Source organism: Emydura macquarii, unplaced genomic scaffold (genome assembly GCF_026122565.2).
Source record: "Emydura macquarii macquarii isolate MOO-44397 ecotype Brisbane River unplaced genomic scaffold, CSIRO-AGI_Emac_v2 contig_1790, whole genome shotgun sequence".
Lineage (NCBI taxonomy): Eukaryota > Metazoa > Chordata > Testudines > Chelidae > Emydura > Emydura macquarii.
This window is the reverse complement of record NW_027131927.1, coordinates 8,915,162-8,940,488: the sequence shown is the minus strand read 5'-3', so window position 1 is coordinate 8,940,488 and position 25,327 is coordinate 8,915,162. Positions and strand designations below refer to the sequence as shown.

General features: G+C 53.1%; 1 protein-coding gene across 2 annotated transcripts; it reads right to left on the bottom strand.

Annotated features, from left to right (window-relative positions):
* Positions 1-4,849: 4,849 nt before the first annotated feature.
* HOPX (HOP homeobox) lies at positions 4,850-25,066 on the bottom strand. Of its 2 annotated transcripts, none has more exons than XM_067557350.1 (3): positions 24,735-25,066; positions 12,684-12,880; positions 4,850-5,990 (listed from the first exon to the last, which is right to left on the bottom strand). In XM_067557350.1, exons 2-3 carry the CDS (start codon positions 12,825-12,827, stop codon positions 5,913-5,915), a joined length of 222 nt encoding a protein of 73 aa, XP_067413451.1. In that variant the 5' UTR covers positions 12,828-12,880; positions 24,735-25,066; the 3' UTR covers positions 4,850-5,912. The 2 variants fall into 2 exon arrangements, with proteins under 2 accessions (XP_067413451.1, XP_067413450.1); XM_067557349.1 differs by lacking the exon at positions 24,735-25,066 and adding an exon at positions 21,567-21,865.
* Positions 25,067-25,327: the final 261 nt, after the last annotated feature.

Below are 25,327 nucleotides of genomic sequence, written 5' to 3'. Positions count from 1 at the left end.
ACACGTGCTTCTCTGTCACTGTGTTTTCATGCTGGTCACAGGCTCCTGAAATACGCTCTGTAGCAGGACCTGCTGAGGGAATGCGGTTGGTGAACAGGGGTGGGGAACAGGGTTCAGATGCCTGACAGACAGAGTGCGGAGGGCCAGCAATGGAGTCAGCACGCTAGTCACCGTTAGCACTCATTAGGTTCCCCTGGAGAAGGCCTACTTGGACAGAACGGTATCTGATTACCAGGCCAGAGTGGGGCTGGAGAGACAATGAGCCAATTAGCCCATTAACAGGGAAACTGTAATAAAAGGGACAGAAAGGCGTGTTTGGGATGGAAAGGAAGAGAGAACAGACAACTAGGAGAGCCTGATAACGGGGGTCTAACTCCCACTCTTTTTGGAGAAGGGGGAGAAAGATGAGGAGCAGGGTGTAGCAGCTATACAGCTCTGGCTGTGTATTGTGGAGGGGTCAGTAAATGAACTGAGCCGGGGGGTTTGCACGCCAGGTCTCTGTGTGGCCCCTGTTTGTGGAAGAGATGGGCGTGCAGCATGCTACCACATCACGGTCTCTCCTGTCCTGGACTGATTCTCTAACCACTGGCCCATGGGGCATAAGAAGTGAGATGGCGGGGGGGGGAGGGCACTATTGCCACCCCTGCCTCAGTGTTTTGCCAGCAAGGACCGATCTGGATTGGGCTCCTGCCTCCAGCAGAGGGGTCCCGGCCCTGGCTCCCAAGGGGAGGAAAGTGGCTCCCTCCAGCCCACAGTTGGACACCCACTTCCCTAAGGGAAGTTTAGGCCCCTAAGGGGAGTTTAGGCCACCTTCTCTCCTCACTCCATCCTACTGGCTAGCATGGGCAGCTCCCCGCTCAGTGGGCTGGGTTTTGGGGATCCCACTCTGAGCAGGGAGCTCTCCCTGCGCGTGGGGCAGGGAAACTAAGTCAGGCTGAGAATGCCACGGGGTGGGAGGGTACCTGGTGTTTGGTGCCGCAGTGCTGACCCTATGTACACAGAGGTCTTCCAGGGGGTACATCAACTCTGCTAGATATTTGCCTGGTTTTACAACAGGCTACATAAAAAGCACCAGCAAAGTCAGTACAAATTAAAATGTCATAAACAGTGACTTGTTTGTACTGCTCTATATGTTATACACTGAAATGTAAGTGCCATATTTATATTCCAATCGCTTTGTTTTATAATTATTTGGTAAAAATGAAGAAGTCAGCCATTTTTCAGTAACAGCGTGCTGTGACACTTTGATGTCTGATTTTGTAAGCAAATAGTTTTTAAGTCAGGTGAAACTTGGGGTACGCAAGACAAATCAATAGTCTGGAAAGGTTGAGAACCGCTGAGTTAAACCTCCTCCAGCAGGGGTAAGTATGATCTTGCTTTAAACACAAGGGCCCTGGGATGCTCGGGCTTTAGTTATCTGCGCTGGCACTGTGCTCCTGCATGACTGTCTATCCTTTGCTATTCTCCATGGTGATGGGAAGCATCCCAGAACTGTGATGAGCAACTCCACATCTCTTTGAAGGGATGGTATGCAGAGCATGGGGGGGGGGGGGGGGGGATAAATATTTAGCACTCAAGCCGGCAGCCAGACTGAGTCCTTCCTGAGCTATGAAAGGAATGAATGTCTGCCAGCCGGGAATCACAGAGCTTCCACTGCCGCGAGTCCCGGAGCCAGGCTTACATTGCCCTCGGGCCTGTCGGTCTGACACTCTAGTAGTACTTTCCTCTCACTTTGTTTGCCATATTCCCAGACCTACCCCAGCCAATTGCTCTGGCTCCAGCACAGCGGATGTTTAGAAACCTTTATGAAAATGGTGTGCAAGATTGCAACAGGAGCTCACTTCACCCAGCAACGGTCCTGCAGCTGCCTCAATTTCCCTGCTCTCAGGGCTTTTAAATAATGCTTGTGCGAGTCAACGACCCCTGCCAGGATATAAGTTATTAAAACAGCACAGTTCAGCTAAACCAAACAGACTCCCACAACTGCATGCTGGGTTCGATTAGGATCATGCCACCAGGGCATTGCACTGGGTCGACTCAGGGCAATAGAAGGGAGGGTTCCTCTCACCCTCCCTGCATCACTAAACAAGTGTCCAATCCCCTCTGTGCTGCCTGGTCCAGGCTACTTGCTTTGCAAAATACCCTTTCCCAGCCAGCTAGTTCTCCCCCAGTGCTGCCTCTCAAATACAGCCTTTAAGGAGCTGATGCGCCTCGCTGCAGATCACGTCTACCAGCCCCTCTCTCTGAGAGCCCCTTTCCCTGTCCTCCCTGGCTCTGGCTTGCCTGGAGATCTCCCCTTTATCTTTGTGTCCACCCATCAAGCCACAGCTCTCTCTTTCCGCCCCACAGCTCGCTGAGCAGGGGAGCTCTGCTAGTCCCACGCCAAAGAGCGCGGCCTAGGTCCTTCCTAGAGCCGAGCCTCCCTCTTCCGGAAGCCTGGCCTTGGGTTACCATCATGTGGTGCCTGCTCACCTGAGCCAAGCCCAGACCCATCCTGTGGCCAGCAGCCTGGCCGAGCCCTGCTCCCCTTAAAGGACCAGTCCACCCTCTGGCAAAGAGGGCTAGGTTCACAAGGGCCACGGGCCCCAAACTGCCTCTTTAGGTGCCTAGTTCAATACTTCGGTGCTGCTGATGTTCCCAAAACCCCTACTCAGGCGCCACCCAAATGCCCATTGGTGCCTACGTTTCCCCGGGAGGCCTGCCCAGAGCTGCCTAGGTTGTGGTGCAGCCCTCTCCGCTTACCAGCTGCTCAGAGCCCTCGCTCAAGCCCAAATGCCAGCAGGATTCGGCAGCTGGGCACGTCCCTGCTTCTCTCCCTGGAGCGCTGAGTTGTGCTCAGATCTTGCCCCCTCGGCCAGCGGGCACGGGGATGTGCCCGGAGTCTGGTGGGCAGGGCGCTCACTGGCCCAAATCCGAACCCCTGCTTTGGAGATGGGCTTGGAACCTGGCGCTAGCAGGTGCTCGCTGATGGCCCCGGTCGCTGGGTCACGAGTCACTCCCTCGCGCGTTCTCCGGCCAAGTGACTATGTCAGCATTTATACATGGGGGAATGATTAAGAGGACAGCCTGCCCCGCCCCTGGCTATCCCCCACGCTGGTGTTCAGGGCTCTCCTGGGAGTCAGGAACCCTGGGCTGGTTCCAGTCAGGCAGGGCAGGGCTTTGAAGCTGGGTGTCTCACTGCTCAGACCGAACTGCTGGCCTGCCGGCTGTAACGGGAGGGGGATTGCATTCTGCTCCTTCCACAAGCAAGGGCTGAGCGCGGGGGCCAGTGTCAGGAAAGAGTTCATGGCCAAGAAGCCTGGCCGAGACAGACACATCTCCCCAAAGCCATGGGAGTTAGGTGCCTATACCCCACACCTGTCCTCTGCAGTTCAGTCCTGGTTTGCTTAGGAGGCTCCTACTTTGAGATTCCCTTTCTTAGCCCCAACCTCTCCCCATGAATTGCATGGGGGCCTGGACCCCAAGTTCCAGGGGGTGGCGGGGAGCCCAAGAGCTAGGCTTTCAAACCGCATGCTGTTAAAGCACACCAGCAAGTCTTTAGTGCATGCCAGCAGGGTCTACATGGACCAATTAATGTGCAACATGTTAGAAAAGTTTTAGAAATGCCCCCTCTCCCCCCCCGTAGTGTGCATTGCTTGTCTACATGGAGCAGGCCTTAGCTACAAGTCTCCATTTCTGGTGTGTTCCCTGTTTGTTTGGTTTTGGGAGTGTTTTATCACGTAAAAGTTAAAATCAGAAGCCCTAAGCTAGGGTTAGAACTCTAACCTTGACCCGCAAGAGATGTGTTTGATGCAGGAATTACTGGGCAAAATTCTCTGGCCTCTGTGATGCAGCGGGTCACACTGGATGATCATCCCGGTCCCTTCTGGCGTCACGATCAATGCCGTCTCTGACGGCTGGCATGGGAATGACTAAACCCTGATATTTGTTGTGCATATGTGATGATGCTTCATCCCGCGCCTGGGGGGTTGTTTCAGCTCCGGTTTCTCAGCCTCTTTGTGCTGGCGAGCCCCTTTGGATGTAAAAATAAATTGTGACGCCCCCTATGAAGCCAAAGGCCGAGGCCTGCCTGGCGGGGCTTAAGCACGTAACTTCACAGGTCTAAGGCAGCAGTTCTTAACTGGGGGGCCACAAGCCAGTTCCAGGGGGGCAGCCAAGCATGGATGGTGTTAGACTGGCTAGGGCTCAGGGCAGAAAGCTGAAGCCCAGACCCTTGAGCCCTGGCATCCCGCAGGGCAGAAGCCCCGAGCTCCCAAGCCCCCAGCTTGGGGCTGAAGCCAAAGTCTGAGCGACTGAGCTGGGCCGTGGAGTTTTCCCAGCATGCTGGGGGGGCTCGTCAAGACAAAGGCTGAGAACCCCTGGTCTAAAGCAGGGTCACCTCAGCAACCTGCATTGCCACACATCACCCCCTGAGCTCAGAAATCAGAGCACAAGGCAGGCACACCCCAAAGCTGTTTAAAAATACAACTGATGGGACAAACACCCCTCGGGGCAGGAAACAGCCCCAGGGTCTGCCCTGCGTGGAAGGCCTGCGAGATGGCCAGCAATCTTGTAAAGCCGCTGCCTGGGAAGGGAAGAAAAGACTGGGTGGGCCTAGAAGTGATACGTTGGATGGGCTGCGAGTGAGGTGCAGAGCTCTTGGCTAAGAGCACCACATGCCGTCGTCTAGTCCTTCTAAAACCACGCTGGCGAATGTGACCGTCTAATTCGGGTTGCATGGCTTGTTATGTGGGTGGCTGGGTGGTGCCTATTGGTCTGTGATATACAGGTCAGACTAGATGATCTAGGGGGTGGGGCCCGTCCAGCCTTGAGCTCTGACTTTAATGTCAACAGGATACAAATGTTTTCAGTTTGAACAAAAAGGTCTTATTTTATTAATACATCAGAAAAATATTCCTTTAGTGACATTTGTTAGGCACACTTCAGATCAATTCACGGGTTCTTGGCATGATCGAATTCAATAGGTCTCAACCGGGGTATGTGTACTCCTGGGAGAATGCAGAGATCTTCCAAGGGTACATCAACTCATCTAGCTGTTTGCCTAGTTTTACAACAGGCTACATAAAAAGCTCTAGTAAAGTCAGTACAAACTAAAAATTTCATACAGATAATGCCTTGTTTATACTGCTGTATATACTATCCACTGAAATGTAAGTACAATATTTATATTCCAATTGATTCATTTTATAATTATATGGTAAAAATGAGAAAGTCAGCCATTTTCCAGGAATAATGTGTGGTGATGCTTTTGTATTTTTATGTCTCATTTTGTAAGCAAGTAGTTTTTAAATTAAGTGAAACTTGGGGCTACATAAGACAAATCTGACTCCTGAAAACAGTACAGTAGTCCAGAAAGGTTGAGAGCCACTGATATAGTTATTAGGAATGTCCTCAGTTCTCCTTTCAATGCTTTGTATATTGCATTAAGCAAGGTCAGGTTAATGACACATCTGGTTTACTGAGAGGTACTGTCCTCTGCTCTGGGAACCTAGAGCATATTAATGCTGGTACTGAGTGTGCATATAAGGGATCATAAGAAAAGGAAACATTTTTCTGCATACTATCATTCTGCACTTTCATAGTAGCTTACCCTTGTCTCTGAGCAAAGGTCTCTAACTGATTCTGCTTTATGCAACAGACATTACATGTATATGCCACATGGAGCACACATTATACAGCTGCTCTCCTCTTAGCCATGGTATAATACATTACAAGAGCTGTATAAAGTTGTATATAATTAGTTTTTTTCTGGTTATGTACACTTTAAATAAAACACTGTGTTAAATAGCAGGATGTTACTTTGGATAATAAAATATATTACGAGAAGAAGAAGCAATATCTTTGCTACCCTCCAAAGACAGACTGTAGATTTCCCAATTGTTTGCAGTGAGTAGGGAAAAAGTGAGTTGTCTTTAGTCTCTGACGGACCCACACTCTGAAGGGAGCCCTTCGGATTTTCTCCACTTTGCCAGGCGCTGCTTGAACCATTTCTAGAGAACAGAGAAATGTACAAAGATGAATAGTTTGAAGCAAATTACAGTGATGCACATAACAGCTTCTTGACATTGCAGTTACTCTCTATGCCATTGCAATGACCTATAAGGTCAAATTTTTATATGTGCCTATGTGATTTAGGAGCCTACCGGCCCACTGAAAATCAGCAGGATGGATCCAGGATGGGAAAAAGAAGCTGAGAGATTTAGTGCAGCAGTCCTGTGCTCCCAGTCAGTGTAGACCAGTGGTTCTTAACCTTTCCAAACTACTGTACCCCTGAAGCCTGAGTCCCACCCCCACGGGGCTGAGGCATGTAACTTAGTTTCATGGCGCCCCTGTGGCTCCAGGCAATTGCCTTTCTTGCCACCCCCAATACCAGCTCTGCACTTGCGACCCCTCTAAAACCCCAGGTTAAGAAACACTGGTGTAGACATCAGTGAGTGGGGAGTGGAATATGGGTCACAGAAGTGAACCTTTGACATGGAAAATAGCTCCCCAGGGCAAGGCCTATAGCCCTAATCCTGCAGGGGCAAACTAGCTGCATGCAGCTTTGTGCAGGGTGGGGGTCAATGTTTGCACATCTCCGAGCACGCTACTAGGGCTTGGTTGGTAATAGTGAGTAAAGTGTATGTGCATATTGAAGACTGTGATTACAGTGCATGTTATTTAATATAAATGTGGAAATTATCTTCACCATAGGACTAAATTCTGTCTTTTGCAGAATTTTTCAGGATAGATAATCTAAGTCACATTTTTAACATTGAAATTTTTGATTTTCTAATTCACAGAAATAAGTGAACAAGTGCCAGCAGATCAAGGGGAGTGATTATTCCCCTCTATTCGGCACTGGTGAGGCCACATCTGGAGTATTGTGTCCAGTTTTGGGCCCCCTGCGACAAGAAGGATGTGGACAAATTGGAGAGTCCAGCAAAGAGTAACGAAAATGATTCGGGGGCTGGAGCACATGATTTATGAGGAGAGGCTGAGGGAACAGGACTTATTTAATCTGCAGAAGAGAAGAGTGAGGGGAGATTTGATAGCAGCCTTCAACTACCTGAAGGGGGGGGGGGGGGTTCCAGGGAGGATGGGGTTAGGCTGTTCTCAGTGGCAGTAGATGACAGAACTAGGACCAATGGTCTCAAGTTGCAGTGGAGAAGGTCTAGGTTAGATATTAGGAAAAGCTTTTTCCCTAGGAGGATGGTGAAGCACTGGAGTGGGTTACCTGGGAGTGGGTGCGGGTGGAATCTCCATCTTTAGAGGTTTTAAAGAGCAGCTTGACAAAGCCCTGGCTGGGATGGTTTAGTTGGGGCTGGTCCTGCTTTGAGCAGGGGGTTGGACTAGATGACCTCCTGACCCTAATCTTCTATGATTCTCAGTGACTGGCTAACTGGCCAGAATATGATACCTGGCTAAATGCATCATCAGCAAAGCTGGGAAACCCGGAGTGGTGAAACTACCCTCATGCTTTAATCCAATGGTGGGACCAACGTGTGCTTTAGATGACAATGGTGGTCATCAATGGGGAAACTATTTCAAAGTGCATGAGGAAGAAGCAGAATGGCTCTCTGCAGATATGGGTGTCGTTTGGTTAAAAATTGATGTAACCCCCCTGTGATCGAGGTAGCTATATAAATATAAGGCTATTTTTAGGTACTGCACTTTCAAGAGTAAAGAGGACTCCCTAGCCTGTCTGCAAAGCCGCACCCTGTGAGTTAGCCCAAGATGACTGCCAGTACAGAGTGAGTCACACACAATGCGCTCTCCACTGGAGACCACATATTGTTTTTTCTTGTTTCATTTTGTCTAAAATAAGTCATCCCCAGTGGATGCCTACTGTAAAATGTTACAGTCCCTCAGCTCTGCTGTATTCCCTTAGTGTTTGTCTTCACCACCTTTGAACACTTACATAAAATATGTATACTGTCAACAGTTCCATGTGCCTTCAGTAAAAACCCAGCGGCTGAAATAAGTCATCCATGCTGAAAGTACAACTTTGCTCTGTGTCTGTGAATAAACATAGCCCCCTTTATGCCTGTGGGCTACTATTTTGCTGTTAGCAGGTATTTTTGGAGTGATTGTGGTCACTAGAGACACCAGTGTGGTGCCATAACACCTTTCATAAAAGCAGTGCAGCATCATTGTAACAGGGAGATCTTGGCTCAACTCCCATCAGATAATTATCCACTTAAGCTTCTCCCTTTAGTTTCAATTAGATGCGCTGTTTGACACTTCCTGTCCTAAACCATTGAACAGGTGCCACTTTGCACTTCAGCGGTAGCCTCTTTGGTGGCTGGAAGGGTTCCTATGCTTAGCCAGAGAGGCATTGCAGATGGAAAACACTGATATTATTAGCATTAGCCGCAGTACATGTGTCACATAACTAAAACCTCAGTCTTGATTTATGACATAAAACAACCCACTTTGCAAACATCCTCAGCTCTGTCGGAGCATTTCAGGCTCAGGAGAAAACAAGCTTGTCTACGAAGGTCAAATTTTAATATACAGTAATTTTGATATTGGTTCTGTGTGTTCTGTATGATCATAGAATCATAGACGATGGGGGTTGGAAGGGACCTCAGGAGATCATCTAGTCAAACCCGCTGCTCAAGGCAGGACCAACTCCGACTAAACCATCCCAGCCAGGGCTTTGTCAAGCTGGCCCTTAAAAACCTGTAAGGATGGAGATTCCACCCCCTCCCTAGGTAACCCATTCCAATTGTTTAATCAGAACTTTGTAAAGAAGGAAGCAGTGAAGTTTCAGAGCCATAGCACATCTCTGACAAGTTAACACAGAACAGCACTTCGGCCCATCATCTGATGTCACCATTTAACCATGGAAATAACTCTCTTAACTTGAGACTCCAATGAGGAGCGTGGATTCTCCCTTGTGATGACTTGTTTTAATTAGGCAATCAGCACTAAGAGGATCTTGTGTGGCTGATTTATTTATTTTTGCCCAGCTGTCCCACAGCAGCCGGGAAGAAGCAGTGCGGTGTGGTTAGTCACAAAGACATGCACTGCTCCTCACTTCAATATTACTTTCACTCCCGGATGCCTGTTTTGATTTCTAGAGCGCACGGGGTAAACGGAAAGGGGAGAAGCATGCCAGGAACAAAGGAATAAATATGACCCTCGCATCACTGACACCGGGCAGGACAGAGACTGGTCTCACATTGACTGCAATGGTCTTTCTGATTGATATAGTGCATGTGAGATCTGAACTGGGCACATTCGAATCCACTTCCCCCCAGCTCAGTGACAACCTGCAACCCGTGGCAAAACTCTTTCCTCGGGTTGGTTTTCTTTTTAGAGGCCACTCTGGCAATTTTCAAAAAGGAAACTGACACATGTAAGTGGCGTGGGGGGTGGGGGGGCTGCTCGCTCGCCTATGTCTGTGCTTATTGTGCTGAGTGATCTAGCCATATCAGGCCCCCTTCACTAGCCCAGCCACGCGCCTCCCAAGCCATTCAGATGAGAGGGCACAAGGAGAGTCTCGCTTTTCAGCCTGCCGGAGGACTGGTTTGAGTAGTGTGCTCGGGTGCGCAGGAGTGAATGGGTGTGTGTGTGTGTGAGTGACACGCTGACTGAGGGGACGCTAAGTCTAACCATGGATGTTTGTCTGTCGACGTGTAGGTGGCTCGTTCCGCAGTCACTCGCGCTCTGGCGAGAGTGCGTTGGAGCGAGGCCGCGCTCGCTGTGTGGAGCTGTGCTTCCCCCCATGGGCCTGTCGTTTCTGTAGGATGGCGTTGAGGCCGGGCCGTGTGTTCTCTGCGTGCATGTATGGACTGGCCCTGCCCTCGGCCCTCGATAGAACGAGTTGCATCAGCCCAGCCTTGAGCTGGCCATGAAGGCCTGGGTCAGCGTGGGCAGGGCTGTGCCTGATGGCACAGGGCACAGAGGGACGGGGGTGGAGGGCGAGGTACTCAGCCGACACCAAGCGTGTCACTGGGCACCCACCCCTACCATCGGCAGGTGCCGGATGCATCTCCTTGTCTCACTGCGTACAGGCCTGGATGGCGGGTGCCTGGGGGCATCTCCCAAGTGGCCGGCGAACGGGCCGTATCGGTGCTGGCTCTGCACTGCGCCAGGGCGGATGCTGACACAGAGAGAACTGGTCTGCCCTGCCCAGGCGTGGATGCGAGCGCCGCTCCCGGAGACAGGGACAGTCATACCGGAACCGGCGGCAGCGTCGAGGTTGGGGGCTGTGGCGGGGCCGTCTCACGCCGCTGCCAGTGTGGGAGGAAATGTCCTTCTGACCACGACCAGCGCCAAAGGCTTCTGGGGAAGGGGGGGTGTAAAGTGCAGCTAGCCCCCGGTGCCACGTGATCCCAGGGAGAGGGCATGGTTCCTGACCCTGGCGCTCCCGCTGGCTGACTCTGTAATCACAGCCCTCCGAGGCACTGCAGCGGCTCTTCTTCTCTCTGGCATGGACCCCTTTGCCTCGCACAGGCTAGTGAAATGCTGCAGAGGAATTTATCCCCATGGTTCCCTTTTAATCCTGGTGCTGTTTTAATGCTCCGGGCTGCCCTTTCATCCTGGTAGGAAGCAACCTTTGCAGCTGCTGCGGGCTGTCTCGCTAACAAGCAACCTTAAGGCCTGGCCTTGCACCGGGGCCAGCACTGAGCTGCATGGCATCCGCTTGTGCCATGGGGGAGGCACTGCTGAAGAAGCATCATACTTCCTAGTGCCCTCCCTGCCCTGCCTGAGTGCGGGGGGACTCTGTGCACTGCGCTGTCCTGCAGGAGAATGCAGCATGCATGTCCCGGTGCACCCAGCCAGCCTGTGCTGGCCAGGGTCGCACGCGGGGGGGTGGCTGGTGACTCCATCACCTCCCTGCTCTCTTTGGGGATGCTGGGAGCACAAGCAGCAGGGGCAGGCGGGAGAAGCTTTGTGCGTCCCCTCCTGCTAGCGCCTGCTGACTTTGGCCTTAATCCAGATAAAAAAAATGCCAGGATTGTCTCTGACTCAGGCTTCAGAGACACAGAGCAAGGCGACGGAAGCAGCTGCTGGCATGGCCAAGAGTTCTTTGTGTTCACCAGCTTTCATCCTCTCTGGGAATCATGGTCTGGTGCAGTCCAGTTTTTAGGACTTGACTTTATGAATTGCACCTGGGTGCCGGCACGGCCTTTCAGGGAGCCGCTCCATGCTACTCAATGAGCTGAGCTGCTTGCCCCCAGACACACCCGTGCGTCACACCTAGGAGCGGGGGACAAAGGAGTCACGCCGTGAGGGAGTGCATGTCTGTGTGAGGCTGTCCCCAGCAGCGGCCTGAGAACAGCCTGTGGCCTGCACTTGCTCGTGCTGCGTGTGTGGACAATTCCCCCAAGGAGCGGGGCGTGGCGCCCCAGGGACAGTCAGCCCCCACATTGCAGCAGTTTGGCAGCTCCCAGCTGAAGCGGATTCCCGGATTTCTTTGGCCCCTTTTGGCCAGTTTGAGAGAGCCCGCAGAGCATTCAGCTGATGCGACGGATCTGATTTAAAGGGACAGGAACAAGGCGGCGGAGAATTAAAGGGAACCGCAAAGCCCGGATGAATGAGAGCAGGTGGAAAAAGGAATGACCGGCCAGCAGGAGAAGGGGCCAGTGCTAAGGCGCTATAAACGTCTTGGCAAGAGCAGAACCAGTCAGGGCTGCTGCTGGGAAACTCATCAATAGAGGAGCAACAACAGTGGAGCCTGCCAGCGCAGCCGAGGGGAGGTGACAGCTATTCAGCCGCACCAGGAGAGCGAGCCTGCAAAACAGGGGGAGAAAGAAACACGCTGGACGGAAAGAGAAGAGAGCAAGATGCCAGCCAGAGTGAGGGAGAGAGACAAGGGGCAGGCCAGGCAGGCGGGTGGGAAGGGGAGAGAAGGGAAGTTGCTCTGGGGTAGCAGGGGAAGGGGCCAGCGAAATTATGGGGGAGCAGGTCTGGGGGGGCCAGTTGAGGCTATGGGGCAGGGTAGGGAGAGCACTTATGGGGTACAGGGCTGTGTGTTGAGTGTATGGAGCTGTGGAGTGGGGTGAGGCGTGGTGGGGTGGGAGCCAGTTGTGTGGTATGGACAGCACAGGTATGGGGCGAGGGGCTGGGATTATGGGGCTGTGCTCTGGACAGCAGGGCTGTGGGTGGGACGCCGTGTGAGCTGAGGAGCAGGGTTAGGGGGCTGTGGGGTGGAGGAGAGGGATATGGGGGCAGTTGGGGTAGGAAGGTGTGGATTTAGCGGTCTGGAGAGCAGGATTATAGGGTATTGCAGTCTGAAGCGTGTGGTTATGGGGTGACTTGAAGTGACGAGAGAGTGGGCTGAATCTGAGAGCAGCATGATGGGGCTGTGGGGTGAGAGAGAGCAGCGTGGTGGAGCAAGGGGTGGAGGTTTGGTGTGAGATGGGGACCCATGTTGTGGGGTGGAGAGTGGGGTTATGGGGCTGCGTGGGGCTATGGAATTGTGGGGTGAGGCCAGCCGGGCGGGGCACGGGGAGCGGAGCGGAGGGGTGACACTGGGTTCTGGTGAGGCAGGGAGAGGCAGGAAGCAGGTCTGCTGGAGCTGGGGAGTGGGGCAGTGGGGCTGTACTGGAGTATGGGGGAATGGGAATGGGGAGATGAGAAGGTGGGATTGTGGGGCGGGGAGCAGGGTTATGGGGTGGGTGAGTTCTGGGGGCAGGGGAAAAGCGGGATTTGGGGCTGAGGAGCGGGGCGAGGGTGCCGGGGACACTCACCAGGGTCTCCTCCTCGGACAGCCCCGCCTCGGCGGCGATGAGGCACAGGGTGGTGGGGTCAGGGTGCTTGTCGACCTTGCTGAAGTTATACTCCAGGATCTCCAGCTGCTCCTCCGTGGGGCCCCTCGGCTGCTCCGTGGCCATTTTCTCTCCACAAAGGGTGCTGGGGCGAGGGGCTGAGGAGAGAGACCTGAGGGCTGGGGGAGAGAGGGATCTTGCCTGAGCCCAGAGCCGGCAGGGGAGATGCGTCCCCCTCCTTCCCTGCGCTGCCGGTGCCCCCACAGCCAGCTCTGATCAGCAGCCAGCCCAGCCGCGCTAGCAGGGCAGAGCTGCCTGCCACTCAGTGCACGCAGCTTCTGGGCTTTGGGCCCGGCGGTGCCTGCACGGGCTGGGCCTGCGACACTGTCACAAACCAGGGCGGTCTCGTGCCGGGGGGATCCCAAATCGGGCTACTCTGAAGGAGTGAGTTTTAGCACCCTGGCTCATTTGGGGTCGCCCCAGCAAAGCCCTCCATCATAGGCAGGGGAGACACAGCTGCCAGAGACCCCCGAAAGGAGTAACCGCCCTCCAAAGGCACAGGCCCAGCCGGCCAGTCAATGCGGGGGGGGGGGATGCTCAGTCCATGACTTGCAAACCATTTCGAGACTCTGTGTCATTGTACACCCTGTGCCTACGTGGATTCAAACTCAGCCCCAACGCCAGGAGCTGCTACCTTGGGAGCAAACGCACTAGCGCCTTCAGCTGGGCGCTGTCATAGACGCTTCGCCAGCTGGCAGAGGGGCCAGAGAACTGGGCCTGTGTGGATTAAACTGCTCACCCCAAAAACTAGCAGAAAGGCATAACGGGAAATCCTTTAGGGGGACTAAAAATACACCAGCCTCGATTGACCCGTGACAGTGGAAATGGGGAGAGAGCGGCAGCTGGTTCACATCAACGATATATCTGGCTGAGCTGTAATAACTCCGCAGAAGGCAGAAAATAACACCTCTTTCCAGGCTGATTCTGTGCTCTGCTTGGCAAAGCTATTCTGCCATGGGTACAGTGCCAGCAGGGATGATCCCTGTTCACATCTTTAGGCGGTGCCCTCACTTGCTGGGGATGTTACAGGAATGCGTACGGTTCTGGGAAGAGTGTCTGCTAGTTACTGGGTGAGCTAGCACTCTTGATTCTGCTGGTAACAAACTAGTGCATGGAGGGTAACCTCTAGAGCAGCGGTTCTCAACCGGTGGTACACGTACCACCGGTGGTACTTATGAGAAGGCTGGGTGGTACGCGAGCTGTACCACGCCCACTGAATCTGCCGCCGGAAGTGCCCTCCTGCCCGCCCGCGCGAAACCTTGCCACCGAAAACGGGCAAACAGCGGAAGGGTTTCGGCAGCGGGCATTGTTTCCCCCATGTAAGCCGCCGCACGTCTCTCCCCGCCGCCACCGCAAAACCCCGCCGCCGCCACAAGTCCCCTCCCTTTTTTTCCTGAGTGGTACTTGGGTCGGGTACAGTCAGGTCAAGTACTTGTCAGGTACAAGTGACTGTACCTGGCCCGAGTGGTACTCGGGGAAAAAAAGGTTGAGAACCACTGCTCTAGAGGGGAAAAAATGCATTGTGCTGTTTTTATTGCTTCTTCCTGATGGAGAAAGAATGTCTGCAAGTCTTTTTATGGAATGCTTTTTTCCTTGTTGGGACCAATATAAGGGCTTCCCTGCATGGCTGGACTCCTCATAGAATGTCTGCATTGGAGTGCGACATTCTGGTCGTGATTAGAGCTGCATGGGAAATGATTTTTCCCTTTCCAGAACTGTCAAGATTTCAAAAGAAATTTTTGTCCCAAAATTGGTGCTTGTGCACGCAGCTCTGCCACTGCACTGAGTGGGACGTCTGCAGTGAACAAGGAATGCAGGGTCAGGCCCATAATTTGAGCTGGTTCCTTATTATCAGCCACATGTGTACTCCCATTAGGATGAGCTCATGGCAGAAAGGGCTAGATGTGTGATATGACACAATCTTTTTGACACCTCTCCTTCCACCACCACAAATAGATATAGCTATGGAGGCATCACCAGGTAGCACTGTTAAATATAATCTGCCAAGGTCTTTGTCTTATTGTGAGAGTGAATGGTCAGTCTTTGGTAGACATGCAGCATATGGTTATTAGTTTTGGTTGTACAAGTTTTTGCATAGAGACTGTGGTCCTGTATAGCAGTAGCTGGAGTAGTTTGGTCTCTGCCTTGGTCTCTGAGTAGAGTAAATTCTTGTGGCAGAATTGCTATCTGGAACATTGGCTAAGATTCCTGGGAGACGGGCTTGCCAGCATGCTCTGTTCCAGGACAGCATATAAGTGTAAATACAACGAGTCACACTTCTACACTGGAACTGGAAGATGTCATTTTTCAGTCTGAGAAGATGTACCCACATGAGCTCTGATCGAGCTCGCGCACTAAAAACAGACATTGCTGCAGCGGGAGGGGTTAGCTGCCCCAAGTATGATGCCATCTACAACCCTAGATATGTACTCTGGCCATTAACAGCTTGTGCTGCAGGGGCCCACACTGCTCTGTGTAGCACACTAGCTCACTCAGCGCTCACGTGGGTATGTCTACGCATGCTGGAAATTACACCTCCAGCTCCAGTGCACACGCTCTTAGGGGCAGCTGCACGGTCTGGCCGCATCTGTCCAGGACCCAGGTATATACGCGTGTGACCTGTGCTACCGCTCAGCAGAGGGGCGAAAAGCCTGATTTGGTCATCAATCTACAAGCTGTTGCAGGGGCAGAGGACGCAGAGATCACCTGAGGCTTTGGAAATGGGTCCCAGCCATGTGCAGTTACACTAAGCCGCGCCGGGAGAGTTGTGTGCTGCACTAGAAGTCGCTCTCAGAAGTCACCACAGAGCATTGCAGAGGCAGAGCTTTTTACAAATGTTATAGCCTTTAAATTCTTATGCCGCCCCCTGTGCCTGGGGCGTCCCCCTGGCCTAGCCAGCCGCACCCGCCTTCACGTCCCTTCTCAAAAGCCATGGCTTCTTGTGGGCGTTACCCTGCCCCAGCCGGCACCCAGGCCATTGCCCCCAAATCATTTCCAGCCACCCTGGTTTCTGCCCTGGGGGTCTGCCGGACCCCTGATGCACAGCTGGGCTTGTGCCCATTTTATTGCAGGTACTGATGTGTTTTTCCCACATAACAGCAGTGCGTGGTTTCTTGTGCCCAGAAACTCGGCGTGCTGGCAAATGGGGGGGAGCCGCCTGCAATGGTGACCAGGGAATTTAAACGTTATGCTCCTGAAGGATGGGTGTGGCTAAGACTTTATCGGGGGGCAGGGTGCTAAAGCCACATGTTTTTAGAAAGGGTCTCCTAGGTTGCTCATTGGCCCTAGCCTGGGTTAGTGCTAGGGGGAGCTGAGTGCACTGCCATCTGAGGGGAAATGGTCTCTATGTGCGGGTGAACTTGTGGAGGTGGAAATTCAACCCTTCCCAATCCTAGCCCCCTCCCCCAAAATACAGCTAAGATCTGGCTTTAACTTGCTATGAATAGGCAGCAGATTCTGATTTTGGAATCAAACCTATACCATGCTTTGTAACCAGCTAGTGCTAGGAATATTAGCCATGATATGACCCATGAAAGCTGTAGTAGCTTTGTTTTCTTGTCCAGCAGGACTTGGTACAAACTCCAGGCCCACAAATCTGGCGGCTCTCTCAAGGCTGACAGTCGTATTCTCTAAAAGCCTAGCTCTTATTGAAAGCTGATGGGATTTAGATCCTAATGGCTGAAGTCATTTCTCAAAATGGGACAAATGCCCCGAAGTCACGTAGGTGCTTTTTGAAATGTTGCTTTCAGTCTCACAGCATTGTGAGCTTTGTACTGCAAACACCCTATCTGGAAACTCCCGTTGGAGCCGTTCTGTAGAAGGCGGCATTTGCTAGTGAAATAATTGTTGGGCAATATGGAAAGTGGTTATAATTAGGACTGTGCACCAGCTGTGCAACTTCCAACAACGAATCACTCCTTTGCTGAACGCTGACTGTAAAATGCATTGCTCAAACACAGAGCCTTTTTTTCATGTGTCCGAGAATGCTGCAGGACAGTAACCACCCCCGTGGCTCTGGGATGCACCTGGTTTGAAATGGGCAGGATCAGCTGATTTATCCTTCTTAGGAAGCAAACAAACAACTCACTCGCCTCCCGTGAGTGATATAACAGCATTACTTGTGCAAACGTAATTACTGCTGCACCCTCAACTGTCGGGCACAAGTCACACAAACAAACTCGAGGAGCAGCATGCTTTTCTAAAGGGACAAACCTTCACCTGCACATCCTCCAGCACCCAGCCACGAGAGAGCCAATGTCCTCCTGCCTGGTCAGCAGCTTGGAGTGCTCTGCACAGAAAGCTGGCGCCAAAGCGTCAGTAACGCGTGCAGCACACGCAGGGGAGAGACAAACGGGCATGGCTGCCCAGCAGCCAGGAGGTGGGACATCCCCAAGCCAGCTTTGAGCTAGCTAGCGCCAAGGTAGCTCAAGTGACAAGCTGTGGCAGCAAGAGCAGCGGGACGCCCCCCCCCCCCCCCCCCCCCCCGGGTGTGTATTTGAGTGGCTCATAGCGCAGGCCCTGCACGTGGACACGTGGTGCCGTCACACCTCTTGACAGTGGAGTAGATCTAGACTCCCCCACACCCCATGGCTTTGGCAGGAGGGGTTTGTGCTAAAAGACATTGGCCCAAATTTTCAAAATTAGACGCCTACGTCTGGATTTAGGCACCCTTTGCCGAGCTGCTTTGGGTAGGAACCCGAGGAGGCCCTCTGCCCAGCCCAGACTGGCATTCAGGCTGGCTCGCAAAGGACAGGCCAGCTGATCTTACCCACCTTGAAGGCTAGAAGGCAATAAAGGGTCCTGCGAGTACCTGAGTGCTAGATTGTTCAGGCTGCATGAATCAAACATAACGTGCCCATTGGCTCACTGGCCACCGGTGTGGTTTGCCGAAGGCCACGTCTCCTCCTGCCACGTGGAGAGGGGCTGCAAACACTGATGCTTCTGGGTCCGCAGGGAGGAGTGACGGCCGGCCCCCGGCCTGGTGGTGATGCACCGGATGCCTGCAGGTAGCTCACGCTTGGGAAAAGGGCAGGCTCTGCAACGAATGTGATGCTAGCCAGCCTGGCAGTGTGGGCTCCCCTGGTGCGAGAGCAGCCCCTGCATGCCACGGTCACTGCCGCAAATGCCCGGGGCGGGGGCCTCAGTCCTGAAGCATCCCACTCAGAGCCCCAGTGGCGAGGAGGCTGATGTAACTGTCCTCGTGGGTGTTCCCTGGCCTACACGAATAGCTGGCTCCCCACCGTCTCCCCCTGGACATCTCCCAGGGCAAGGGGCATGGAGCTGGTCTACGCTGCACCAGAGGCTAACCCCCTTCTATGGGGTCAGGGGCATAGGGGAATGTGGCCCCTGCCAGACAGCAGGTGGTGCAGGGACAGAGCTGAGGACTGCAGCGCTGGTCTGTCTAAAAGTCTAGCCATTCCCATATAGTCTAAGCACTTGTGCTGTTGAACGTATATAGCCTCCCGACCCTCCAGGAGGCAGGGCCATGCTGTTAGCCCCATGGCACAGGTGGGAGGGTACGTGATGTGCTCAGGGTCTCAGGCGCCTGGGCCAGGCCTCTCAGTCCCCTTGGCCCCTCTTTCCTCTGCCACCCTCTGTTTGGAAATGTCCATCTGTCTCTTTGCCTCACTGATTTTGTAGCCACCTTCAGACTTGCTCCAAAGCCCAGCCTTTCTGGCCGGGTCTGCCTCTTGTCTGCCTCTCTTGTCTGCCCCTCAGTTTGAGACCCACTGATCTAGCCCATCCCTGACAGGGGTCTGTCCAACCTACTCGTAAAAACCTCCAGCGACAGAGAGTCAACCACCTCCCTAGGCAATTGTTCCAGGGCTGAACTACCCCGGCAGCTAGGAACTTTTTCCTAATGTCCAAACTAAGCCCTGGCTGCAATTTCAAGTGGAAACGAATCGGGACCTGCTCTGGTCTGCTGGGCAATTGATTTCCTTGGTGTACGTGTATTTTGCTGAGGCTTTTCTGAAATGCTCCCCCAGTGCTCTGGTACTGATTTAGCTCCAACAGTGCGAGCAAGGGTGGCTGCACTAGTGCAGACTATCCTGAGGGTCTGTGCCCTGGCCACTTGCCACCATGACACTCGGCCTTGTGCCGTGCAAGGCTGTGCAGCGCGAGGGGACTAAAACAGCACCAATAAAACGCTGGCCAGCTCGCAAAGTGTTTGACCAGAGATTCCCTGTGTTGGGGGTGGGGGAGGGGGTAGTACTGAGTCGGGAGCCATTGGATGGGCTAAGGAAGCCTTTCCAGTTTCATTTCAAGTGATTCTTGACATTTTTTCAGAAAAATGGAACATTTTAAGAACATTTTAAATGTTTTTCTGGAAACTTCCAGAGGTCGGGGAGCAGGGAAGGGCCAAATTTGAACAAAACATGTTTGTGTTTGAGACATTTTGACCAGGTTGAATTTTTCAGCTGTCTCCTAACCAATCTGAAATGCTAGCATGAGCTTCAGGAAGGCTGCTGGTGGCATAAGCGTGCTGGGACAAGCCCTGAGGGCCTTGTATGGGATGGGCACCTCCGTGGGCTCAGCACCTCTCCATTGATGTCACAACTCCAGGGGGCGGTTCGCTGACTCCAGTGCAACCCCACCTGCTGAGGAGCTGGCCATGGGCTCCAGTGGGGCGACGCTGGTTTACTCCACCAGGGGGATCAGACCCATTGAATCCAATGAAGCACCACTGATTTACACCAGCGGGGGTCGGACAGATTCTGTCTGCTTGTGCTAGTCATTTGCATGCACGGGGGCTGAGTGACAAAGGAGTGAGAAGTTCCCCAGGAGAATTTCCTCACATGACTGCAGTCGCATGGGGGCACTATGGGGCACGTCCCTGGTGCATGGAAAACTGTTTCTCAAGTTTGTCCTTCCAATATGGGCCAAGTGCTGAGAGCTGCTCAGCACGGGCTGACCCCACGGCTCCCAGGAAAGTCCATGGGAGCTGACGGTGCATCAGAGGGCCACAGGCCATCAGCGCGGGGTTGGGCCAGCATGTTTACAGCCTAGAGCATGATATGAGACTTTGCTCCGTAATGCAGGGGCAGAATCAGTTCTCAGGCATGGTCCCAGATACCTGCCTTGTCACGTACACTCCAGCTGCAGAGCCGGTCGAGTTTGCACGCAGGCCTGAATGAACTTACCACCCAGGCCATCCTGGCTCCATTGAGAGCCACAAAACTTTAGGGGCTAGATCCTCAGCTGCTGTAAATGAACAGGGCTCCACGGTTTAATTGGACCGATGTTCATTGCCATCAAGTGAGGCGCTAGCCCTGGATTGCCAAGTCGGGGTGTGGGCACCCCTTACAGCGAAGGCCCAATCAGCTAGAACCTCCAGAGGCACGCAAGTGTTACGCTGCAGCTCTGCTAATGCTGCTCGGTTCTGACCCAGACCAAGGTTTGCTTTCTAATCTAGGGCTTCTGGGGAGGGGGAAACGGCACCCTTCTGCGTTCAGCGGTGAGCGAAAGGGACCAGGGATCTGTCACATGGATGAACGCCTGCTAACTCTTGGGTAGGGGGTTAAAAAATGAATGGAATGAAAATCACTCAGGCTTTGCATCAGCCAAGACCCAGAGAGCAGTGCTCCTGGTGTCACGTAAACCCAGCTAGCTTTGTCTGTCTATGGCCATCCTGGATGGACTTTTTAAATCCTTCTTTGGACCCACTGAAGTGACGATTTTATCTCCTTTAGGTGAGCCTCGTCACTATAGTATCTGAGCAGCTCACAGTATTTAACTTGTTAATCCTCACAACACCCCTGCAGTGGCATATCAGGGATGGGTGGGGTGGGGGGCCATGCCCTCGGGTGCTGGCCTTGGGGGGCGTCTCAGAGGAACTGCCCTCGATGTTGCAGGCCAGAGACCGTGAGGCTTTAACATCCCTAGCGGCTGCGCTGACCCCAGCTCAGGCCTGCCGGCAGCCGAGGGCTCCCACTGAGGGGGGAGCAAATGTCCTCCCAGCCCCTCTGCCCCCTGTGGGGTGCCACCGCTGCCACTGTTGGGGGGGGGGGAATAAGTATTGGCCCCGGGCGCCGGAGACCCACGGTACACCACTGCACTCGTGAGATAGAACAGGGCCGTTGTACAGATGAAGAAACTGAGGTGCAGAGCCACTCCATGATGTGGCCAAGCTGGGAACCTAATCCAGGTCTTCTGCATCCCAGGGTAACGCCCTAAATACTGGAACAACCTGCCTCTCTCCAGTGGTCGTCTCACAGTCACTATCAGCCACACAGTGAAACTCTAGGAGAAAACCAGCCCTGCTGCTACATCAGGCTTTAAAGACAGCACCGCAAAACCAGAAATACAAATCAACACAAATGCAGGATACATTCAACACAGGCACCAGCCCCTCTGCAGAGCCCTAATGAAAACACTGGGGGGTGACACCTTTACTCCGAACGCCCGAGGAAACCCACGTCAGAGAGAACAGAGGTGTCCTCTAGCAACACTGCCTCCCAACTCCGCCCCCCGGGAGCGCTGCTTGTCACAGCTGATTCAGAGTCACGTTAGAGCAAAGCGCGTAAGCATGTTACGAAGTGGTGGCGTGTGTGTAAGCAAAGCTCTTTCCACCTATTTGACACTTTTTAACCATTAGGGCAACGTCGGATTCTTTTAACAAAAGTCAGACCGTTTTCCTTTCCAAGGAATGACGGTGAAAAATAAAGGAACAAACCTTCTCCCCCACATTCCTATGCAATGAACACCTGCCAAGGATATTCCTTCCCCACCCTGTTACAACGCTGTCTCTATCACAAAGGTATATAACTCTGGCTCCCCGATGCACTAAAGCAGAGCGTTACCTACCTGCTAACAACAACTGGTCACAGAGAGCCCGGCAAAACCTTGCCTCGTCAAGCTGGGGCTATGGGCAGTACGCGCATTCAGCAAGAGGCTTTTTTGTTTTCCTGCTCCGGTTTGGAATAGAAAGCTAATGCTAGGCGACCCTGCCTTTCCCGGGAACACAGACGCTCTCTGCTGTAAGCACCGTTCACTCAGCTAGCCTTGAAGTGCTGGCGGTGGCCTTGATGCAGCAGTGTCTCTGGCAGCAAACTCACTGAGCTAGTAGTGCTAGGTTCCCTGGCGAAGCCGGAGCGAGCCAAGCTTCGCTGCGACTGCTCATGCATTGTCGGCTGCATGCAAAAGACGGCTTCTTCGCTCATTGTGGGCGTTCAGCTGCCTAAAAATAGTTCTTCTGAGCAAACGTTTAGAGCAGTGCGGCCAGAGAGTTTGCAGCGTCCTATTGGCAAACCTCAGTGTTTGTCAGGGGACTGAATGACGACGATTAATCGGGCTCTGGTGTCTGGAGGAGCTGAGCATTTGCAGGTCCCAGTGACGTCACTTGGGGGTAGGTGCCCAGCCTTGCTGAAGATTAGATCCTAAAGGGTGATCTTTCCAATAGCATTCAGGGCTGGCCTCATTGGTCCCCCCTTAAAGTCAAGGCTGGGACGCCCATGACGTCGCTGGAGCAGAGCTAAGCCAGAACTGGCTGCTGAGAACCCCCACCCTGCATGACAAAGCAGCATTCAGCCCAAGAGACTCCCCGATCTAGCGACAAGCCGTCGTCTCTGCCCTGCAAACACGTATTATCCACATAGCGCACAGGAGTGGTCCCAAGGAAGTAACGTAATGCAATGCGGTATTCGCACTGAGCTTATTAGCGCCGAATCTACAAAGACCTGCAGCCCAGGTAGCTGAATCACAGCTACTGGAGATGGCAAAGACCATATTCTTCATGTGCAGGATCGTTCCTTAGCGTGCGAGCAGCACAGGTAACTGGCTCTCTGAAGCCAGGCTGTTGTAAGGCCTTCCAAGGCACCCATCACCAGCAGCTCAATTATTTCAATGGGAGTTTGAGGTGCTGGGCCCAAGTGCGAGATTTTCCTGCTGCCTGCACGTTATCGCCAAAGGCTCTTTCCTTATAAGCCAGCTAACACTGCAGGTTCAAACAAGTACAAACCAGCTAGCGTTTCCTGCCTTACGGAAATCCTCTCTCAAGCACATGCTGGTGCTCGGATTTTATACACAAAGTTCACACCAAGGGTTAATTGCGCTCTGTGCCGGCTACCAAACAATGCCCAGCCTCTCGGCTTGCTCGTTTGAACGCTAGGCACTATATCTGGTTGGTCGGTTGCCTCTGTCAATATTTACTGATCAGGACGGTGCACGTTAAGCTTGGCCTCTTTTTATTATTTCATGCTTTGCTAATCTGCAGCACAGACTGACACCCCCGGCTGTGCGCTGGCTCGTTGACTTCCCGGGCATCTATTCTGCAAACACCCTCACTCAGTTGTCAGTAGGCTATGGTGTGGCTGGATGTTTAAAGGGACTATTTTTAGATAGCACCGTGACCGGGAGGGATCAAAACAGCAAACCGCTGGCAACCAAAATCCTAATGTGAAAAGCCCATCAAAAAGCCACCAAAGCACGTTCATTTCCCTTGCTCTGTTTCATAACCGTGTTCTGGTTCAGGGTTCAGACCTGCCACCTTTGCTCTTCTTGAGGCAATCTTTACTGTGGCTGGCAGTCCGATTGACACCATTTCCTGCTGGTGCCAAAATCCCTGGGGGAGACACATAATAAGGCACGGCTCACTCTAAACCAGGGTGACAGAGTCTGGTCCTTAATAAACAAACTATGTTTGTCAGTGATCATATAAAATAGTAACGTGCAGCATCTAATAGTTTCTCATAGTTTCTCAACCTGTGGTACATGTACCCCTGGGGGTACGCGAGACACAGGCAGGGGGTACCTGGAGAAAAACAAAGTGAAGGGGAGGCAGGTGGCAGCAGCCCGCTTCCCACCCGGTCCCAGCTCCTAGCTGGGAGGTGTGTGGCAGCCCCTGGCTTCTGGGGAAGGTGGGTAGCAGCCCCCTGCTTCCTGCCGGGTCCCAGCTCCCAGGTGGGAGCCTGGTGGCAGCCTCTTGTGTCTCGCGAGCTGGCCTTGCAGCTGGGTGGCAGCCACCCGTGCCCTGGCTCTGAGCAGAGGGACAGCCTCCAGCATCCCGGCTTGAAGACGGGCAGCAGCCGTCTGCCCACATCCCTGGGTCCCAGCCAGCGCGGAAGCCTCCTCTGCCCCAGCTCAGATTGGGTGGCAGTCACTCACTACCCAGGCTGGCAGCCAGGCGGCAGCCGCCTGCAACATGCCCAGGTGGCAGCCCCCCTCCCTGGCTCAAAGCCCAGTGCCCAGAAAACTTGTCAATTTCATGTGACAAATTGACAATTATGACAGCCCCAGATTTTACCAGTTACCCTCTTTTCCTGTCTCTCTCTCCCGCTCCTTCCCTGTCTCTCTCTCAACCCCTTCCTCCTCTCAAATCTATGGCATAAAATTTGGCGCGGCACTTTATATTCCCCAGCATTGGCATGCCGCTCAAAGCCTCCTAGCTTTGGCCAACATCACCTCTAGCCCAGGTACATATTTGAGTTGTGCACCCCTGGGGTAAAGGTGGTAACCCTACCCACACTAGATCTGCCATCTGTCATATCACGGCCTTATATACACAGCCCTTCTTCCAACATATGGCTCTCATTAGTCTGTAAATATAAAATCCCGTGGAATATTGAGTGTTGGGGTACTTATTAAAATTTTCAGAAGTTAGGGGGTACTTGCTACTTAAAAGATTGAGAAACACTGATCTAATTCACATCCACCCAGCTTCACCAGAGCCATATGTATAGGAAAATATCCAGTGAAAACACAAGACTTTATCTGAGTGCAACAACAGCCAGTAAAGCCAACTCCCTACATTTGAACACAGCAGTGTAAACCCAAATGCGGCAACACCTGGTGCCGTTACGCTCCTCGTTCTGCACCCAGGAGCTTTCTTCCAACAGTACCTGTGCAGGGTCACCCCAGTGCAGGTCTGGTGCCTTGTCCCCAGCCCCCCCGGCTGACACAGAGTCAGTGGCAGTCCTTAGTTCCAGCCTGTGCTCTCCCTGAATCCAGCACAGTCAGAGCAAAGCTGGCACTCACCTGAAGCTGTAGACGACCAGATCGTTCTCAAAAAGCCTGTGTCCTGTGCGACAGGTTAAGTAGCTGAGCAGGCGGAGGGCCCTGATAACAAGCGTGTTTGTGTGTGTGACACGCAGGGACCTGAAAAACCTGCAGCACGTTGTCGCCTGGCTGGCTGTTCAGTGACACTCGCTGCTAGTCATTCAGGTTTGGCGTTCAGCTTGCTGAGGCAGACACATCCCAGGACGCAGCTATGCTATTTTTGCCATCCCGTCTTGCTCATTAACCCCCCACACCCCTCGGTTCTACAGCTCACATGAAGACTGGGGAGAACAGAGACTGAGGATACTTGGTTGGCTTCCCTCTCTGAGCCTGGCTTCTCACTAGCCTTTGCACCACTTCAAAGAGCACGCTGCTGATGTAAATAGCTCCCCCTGGCCGCATGCCACACTGGGTGTCATTTTGACGGTTGTCTAATTAACGCACAGTTGTTTCCCTTTAGGGACAGAACGTACACATACTATATAGAAGGGAGGGGATGGCAGGTATGACGCAAGCTCAGATCCACCACAAATGCTGTTTTAGTTCTCGCTATGTCCCTCCTAGCTTTTCCG

What these genes read in the sequence shown, in the direction of transcription:
- HOPX (XM_067557350.1), bottom strand. Translation starts at nt 12,827, where the DNA reads ATGGCCACGGAGCAGCCGAGGGGCCCCACGGAGGAGCAGCTGGAGATC. An exon ending in TGTCCGAGGAGGAGACCCTG is followed by an intron (nt 5,991 to 12,683) that starts GTGAGTGTCCCC and finishes TCTGTTCTCTAG; the next exon opens with AAATGGTTCAAGCAGCGCCT.